At 42.0% G+C, this 6,388-nt stretch overlaps 1 protein-coding gene across 1 annotated transcript; it reads left to right on the top strand.

The window, feature by feature from the left end:
• Positions 1–377: 377 nt before the first annotated feature.
• Positions 378–5,426, top strand: LOC149840665 (peptidyl-prolyl cis-trans isomerase FKBP62-like). Its single transcript, XM_090003247.1, has 14 exons — positions 378–576; positions 715–909; positions 1,046–1,132; positions 2,011–2,271; positions 2,362–2,439; positions 2,570–2,650; positions 3,191–3,385; positions 3,521–3,607; positions 3,720–3,892; positions 3,984–4,106; positions 4,204–4,350; positions 4,547–4,674; positions 4,781–4,901; positions 5,004–5,426. The coding sequence occupies exons 2-14, from the start codon at positions 726–728 to the stop codon at positions 5,058–5,060; spliced, it is 1,722 nt and encodes a 573-aa protein (XP_089859373.1). The 5' UTR covers positions 378–576; positions 715–725; the 3' UTR covers positions 5,061–5,426.
• The last annotated feature ends 962 nt before the right edge of the window (positions 5,427–6,388 follow it).

The raw sequence follows: 6,388 nt of genomic DNA, 5'->3' as shown, positions 1-6,388 counted from the left end.
ATTAAATTAAACCAAGTGACAGTAAAAATTGTTAAAATTGTTTTTAGAATTTTTTTTGAAGACTAGAAACTACTTATATAATCAAAGACCTAATCTTGCTGGCCATTGTTTTTTTCATGAAAGATGGAGAAACTATCCTCAGAATCAGAGACCTAATAGCGCTTGCTAAACTTATTATTCTTTTTAGATTAAGCCTGTAAAAGTGTTATTATTGTTTACCTTTTTTTTCAAGTATTTTTACCAGTGGGGAGCGTTATATTTCCGATAAAAACATGTATAACGTTTAATTGCAGTTAATTTTATAAAAGTCGATAAACCCTAATCAACCTACACTTGCCTTGCCGTCAAAGGTCAGCATCTAGAACCATCCTGTTTCCGGACCATTCACTGTCCCCTCCTCTCTCTCTCTCTCCGCCTTTAGAACTCTCTAGAACCCCCATTTACACCGTGTATAAAGCTATTCCTCTCTCCCACCACGCTGCAACGGATTGTTCCACAAAAGAGAAAAAGAACCTATATCTTCACTCTGCGATCGCGGTTCCCCGCATTCCATCTTCAATCCGATTGTCTTCCAAGGTTTTGTTTTTTTGCATCACATCATCTTCTCTCTCTCTCTGTGATGGGTTTTCTTTTCGTTTCGTTTTTCTATCATAGATTTTATATTTGGTGTTGATCTTAACGATTGTTGGTTGGATGGCTTTGTTGGGGTTTCAGAGGCCAGAGAAATGGATGATGATTTCGAGCTACCCGACGCCGGAGAGGAGATGAACGAGGACTTCGACCTTCCGGAAGATAACCCCATTCTGAAAGTCGGGGAGGAGAAGGAGATCGGAAAGGAGGGCCTGAAGAAGAAGCTTGTCAAGGAAGGAGAGGGATGGGATAGACCGGAAAATGGCGACGAGGTCGAAGGTATATTGCTCTCCAAAATTCCATTTTTCTCTTATCCTCCTTTATGTATGCAATGGAAATGGGTGGAAGCGTTTCTGAAATCGTTTTGTTTAGCTTAGATTGGTGACGATTTTCGGTGTTCGAATTGTTCTTGCAGTGCATTACACTGGAACCCTTTTGGACGGGACGAAGTTCGACTCTAGCCGAGATCGGGAGACACCCTTCAAGTTTAAGCTTGGTCAAGGTGAGTCCCGTGATTCCACTGTGCTGTTCTTGTTCATTCTTTGGTGATTCACTGGCCTTATATTAGTTTTCTTCATCTCTATATCTGTATTGGTGGCGATCCTTTGCAAGCATGTTACGTTTTTGTTTTTTGTTTTGTTTTTTTTGAAATTGATCCTTTTCCTTTCAATCTTTGTCGCATGTCGTTTGGATGCAAAAGGAGTGAAAAATATGAATTTTTATGGGCGAGAACTTGTTTTTGCGTTCCATTATGAAACGAATTTACTTGTTTAGAATGTGCACTGCATGCTTAAATTATATATTCCCGAGTCCCTTTTTTAAGTCTTATTAAAATTGTTTTAGAGCTTTGCCACAAGCCTAGGAGTGTTTGGACATAAAGGTTGCTGCATATGATTGGGGATGACGTGATGTAGGCTTTGAATTTAGATGTACAGTTGGTAGGTTTGAGCCCTTTCGGTGGGTCGAGCGTTTGTCGTTTTTAAAAGGATGGCTTAATTGACTTCTTTTAGTATAGGATCACTGCAACCATTTGTTTGATTGTGTAGCTCTTGTGATCTGTGAAGATAATAGCTGGAAAACCAGTTTTGAGTTGGTGGATTTTGTGGTGATGCATAGAAATCAGCAGTTGACGCATTCATCATTTAGGCAACGCTTTTACACATGAAGGTTTAATGCTGGGTTCGTCGGCTCGCTTGCTTATTCCTCGTTTTAGTTACTGTTTCACATACCTAATCATCTTAAGGATTTCGGCCGTTTATCCTTTGTCACTGACCGCACCTCCTGTTTGGAAGCTTTACTGTTTTATTTCCTTCAATGCTTTGTGTGAGTCGTATTTGCGCATAGGGTTGCTGACTGGGGTTTCCGTGGGTCTTTTTACAGGCCAGGTGATCAAGGGATGGGATATTGGTATCAAGACCATGAAGAAGGGCGAGAATGCCATCTTCACCATCCCTGCTGAGCTTGCGTATGGAGAGTCCGGTTCCTCTCCGACCATCCCTCCCAATGCCACCCTCCAATTTGACGTTGAGCTGCTCTCCTGGGTCAGTGTGAAAGACATCTGCAAGGATGGTGGTATCTTTAAGAAGATCCTCAAAGAAGGAGAGAAATGGGAGAACCCAAAAGATGCTGACGAAGTGTTTGGTAATCTTGTGCCTGCAACTATCTTGCGATGCTCTGTTTCTCTTGTGATTGGTTTTCTGTATATTTGTAACTAATGTTCTGTGTTTGCAGTAAAATATGAAGCCAAGCTTGAAAACGGAACTGTGGTGTCGAAATCTGATGATGGAGTTGAATTCACTGTTAAAGATGGTTAGTGCACTTCAGACTGTTGTTCGTTTATTGTCTTATGAATTTAGCTGAGGACGGGGTTCTGGTATGTGCGGGTTTTTATCATCAAAGTCTTGTTGTTAACACTGTGATCATGCGGCTTTTGAATCAGGGTACTTCTGTCCTGCATTGTCTAAGGCCGTGAAGACTATGAAGAAGGGAGAAAAAGTGTTTCTCACTGTCAAGCCTCAGTGTAAGCTTTCTTAATTCCTTGAAACTCGTACAATTTCATAGTGAATTCAATTAGAACTTCGAAGATGAGGGAAGCCTTCAGGTTTACCGGGTTGTGCATGGTAAGAGTTTGACCAGCTCGTGGTTACCAGAAATGACACCATATTTGGAGGTGTAACATCTCGAGATTGAGCTCGTCCTGCATTGCAAGCATTATTTTGGGGTCGTGCAGCAATGCTCTTAAGATTGATTATAGCCTGGGCTTGATCTGGACTTGGCCTGGCATTACTACCAAAGTCAGCTCGTCATTGACTAGGTTGATCTTGGTTCTGTTGTTATGGTAACAGCAGAGGCGTGAGATTGATTCCAAATGTTTGCAATTATTCTCGACTCTTTTGAGACCAGTGCTTATGTTAAGCCAGGGTCTCATGGAGGTATGAAGTTTCCTGCGTCTGTAGGTTTGTGTTGTCTGAAAGGCAGTTTGATTCCCTATATGTTAGGCCTATGGAGTTGGGCTTCTTGATGGGTAGCCATGATTACTTTATCTGTTTGTGAACTGTAGATGCATTTGGGGAGACAGGAAGGCCTGTTGCTGGTGAAGAAGGTGTTGTTCCTCCCAATGCTATGCTGAACATTGAGCTCGAACTGGTTTCATGGAAGACTGTCACTGAAGTTACTGAAGATAAGAAAGTCCTAAAGAAGATTCTCAAGGAAGGTGAAGGTTATGAGCATCCCAATGAGGGAGCAGTAGTGAAAGGTAAATCTCTGGATTCACAAGTCGTGTGCTCGTGGCATGCATGTTCCTTTTTTTTTGTTTGTTAAAAGAGAACCTTTTGTTACATGGTTTGGGCTGACGCTGACCCTATTGCGCTATTCTCCTTGAATTTAACAGTCAGGCTAACGGGGAAGCTATCTGATGGTACTGTGTTCATTAAGAAGGGACATGAAGAAGAGCTGTTGGAGTTCATGACTGGGGAAGGTAAAGAGAGCTCCCTGCTTTACGAGATTGAGCAGAAATAATTGTAGAACAGTTACTACGATTAATGGTGAACTATCGTTATCACTGATGGCAAAACCTGTGTTCTGAGCAGAGCAAGTTATTGAAGGTTTAGACAGAGCTGTGATGACCATGAAGAAGGGGGAGGTTGGTTTAGTAACAATCCCTCCTGAGTATGCCTTTGGCTCTGAATCAAAGCAGGAATTGGCTAGTGTACCTGCCAACTCCACAGTATATTATGAAGTTGAGCTTGTGTCCTTTGTCAAGGTTGGTAAAATCTTATGTTGTTTGTCGTCTGTTTATTTGCTAATTCTCATATATAAGATGGTGTCTGAACTTGGTTGTTCTTGTCTTTCAGGAAAAAGAGTCGTGGGATATGAGTACACCAGAGAAGATTGAAGCTGCTGGGCAGAAGAAGGAAGAAGGCAATGTATTGTTTAAGCAAGGTAAATACCTGAGAGCATCGAAGAAATATGAGAAGGTATGGATGTTCCTTTTTACAGTTTCTTTTCTTTCCACAATATTAGGCTTCACTTTCTAAGTGCTTGGCTTGCGTAGGCTAATTTGCATTTATGCAGGCTAACAAATTTATTGAGTATGATTCCTCATTCGGTGAGGAAGAGAAGCAACAAGCCAAGGTTCTCAAGGTCTCTTGCAATCTCAATAATGCAGCATGCAAGCTCAAGTTGAACGACTACAAGCAAGCTGAGAAGCTATGCACCAAGGTTGGTGAAACTTGATCTTGCTTTCTCGGGTGGATAGATTTTCACAAATGGGCTGCAGCCCATCTTGTTTGTTGGTGTTGGCTGCACTAGTTATGCTTACCACCGTTGAGCCTTCCCGTCAGATGGAATGCCTATGTTGTTTAGTAGTGGTTCGATCCACACTTTGTGATAGTCAAGATGTTAAGAAATGTTGCAGGTCCTAGAGCTTGAGAGCAGGAATGTGAAGGCTATGTATCGGAGGGCGCAAGCTTACATTAACATGGCGGATCTTGATTTGGCAGAGATTGACATCAAGAAGGCACTGGAGATCGATCCTGCTAATAGGTAAAAAATACTTTATGAGCTGTTCTCAGTCTGTTTTGTGGCATATTGCAGGTGGGGTGACTGGTAAATTCTCATACTCCTAATCAAATGTGATTGTCTTCTTTAGGGATGTGAAGCTGGGTTACAAAACACTGAAGGAAAAGATGAAGGAATACAACAAGAAGGAGGCCAAGTTTTACGGGAATATGTTTGCAAGGCTGAGCAAACTTGAAGAAATTGAGGCCAATGTATGGATGTGGAACCAATTACATTCTTCTCTTTACTGGTTTATCTTGTTTGCATTCAGATGTCGGATCTCCCACTTAATGTTGATGCTGTTTTTATTGCAGAAATCTGCAAAACAACAAGGGGCTGACCCAATGAGCGTTGATGCACCTGCTGCCTAACAAAGCTGGTGGGTGCGAAATCTGCCACGCCATGGAGGGTTGGTCCATTTCCTGTCTCTTAAAGTATTTCTGTTTCTAACGCGGGGGCCTTATTTTGAGAACTGTGTGACCATTATGTGTTTGAGGTAGCGGTCATGTAAAAGTTCTTGCGGAAAATAATGGAGATGACATATTAGATGGTGCCAAATCTAAGTAGACTTTATCCTAGAACTTAATTAGAAGTTAAAACGATGCCATTACCACTCTAGCTTGATCATACATAGTTAATTCTTGTACTGAAAAACCTATGGGTGTTTGTTTTGTGATTGGTTGATAGCCTTCTTCGCCATCTTTGCTTGATTATACTTCGTCGATCAGTATTTTGATTCAGATCTGATGGTGTTTGTTTTATGATGAGTTGATAATCGAATCTTGATTACGTCCCTTGAGCTTTTTAGGCTGTGTTTTGATTGGGAGAGGCTTGGAATTCTGGAATGAGTGATGAATTGTCAGCTCTGATTTTTTATTTTGTAATACCAGGCCATGTTTGGATTTCTTGGTTAAGGCCTTCGACTTTGTTTTCAAGCCGTAATAGGAAACCGGGAATGGGAAAAATGAAGAGACTATTCGCTTAGACCCCTTCAAGATGCATTTTCTTGGGTTTTGTCTTTTCCAAAATCTCACATGGTTGCAAATAAATGTAGGGCTGGACAGGAAAACGGCAAGCCATGGATTGTTTTTTGGAGTAAATCTAAGAAAATAGCATTGAAGTAGTTAATAACCAAACGAAGGCCAGGGTTGATAAGAAATCAATCCCCTGAGGGATCAACAGATCTAGTTAAGCCACAAAGAGAGGGTCAATCCAGTTATCAGCAGATATGCCTCGTTGAGATGACTACTGTGATAAATGAGCTTGGCGATTTCTATCAAGTTTACACCTTTCATCATCTAAAATCTGAGTGTTCCTTTCCTTCTAGACAGTCCACCAGGTGGTGTGCAGCAATCACTTCCATTCTAAGGGGAGGAGCAGATTCAGGGTGTGTTTGTGTAGCGCAGAAGGGCGCTCCATGCCGCAACCTGTGCGGCGCGTCCCGTGGAAACAAAATCGGGCCACCTCCCATGGGAATGGTTTCTGCAGAAACAGGGTGGATCTTGTTGATTTTGAGGCCCTTTTTCTGCACTGAAACACAATATTGCGTTTGTGTAGCCACAATGGGCTTCGTGTGTTTCTGCGAAAACCCTTGTTTTCGTGGGCGGGGGGGGGGGGGGGGGGGGGCTCAGTAATTGGCCATGTGTTTTGCAAAAATACTCAGCCCAATCACTGACTGTAGCTGCTGCTTTGCCAGTTA

The sequence above is a fragment of the Nuphar pumila genome, chromosome 4 (assembly GCF_984573655.1).
Source record: "Nuphar pumila chromosome 4, dmNupPumi1.hap1.1, whole genome shotgun sequence".
Taxonomy (NCBI): domain Eukaryota; kingdom Viridiplantae; phylum Streptophyta; class Magnoliopsida; order Nymphaeales; family Nymphaeaceae; genus Nuphar; species Nuphar pumila.
This window is presented reverse-complemented; position numbering and strand designations above follow the sequence as displayed.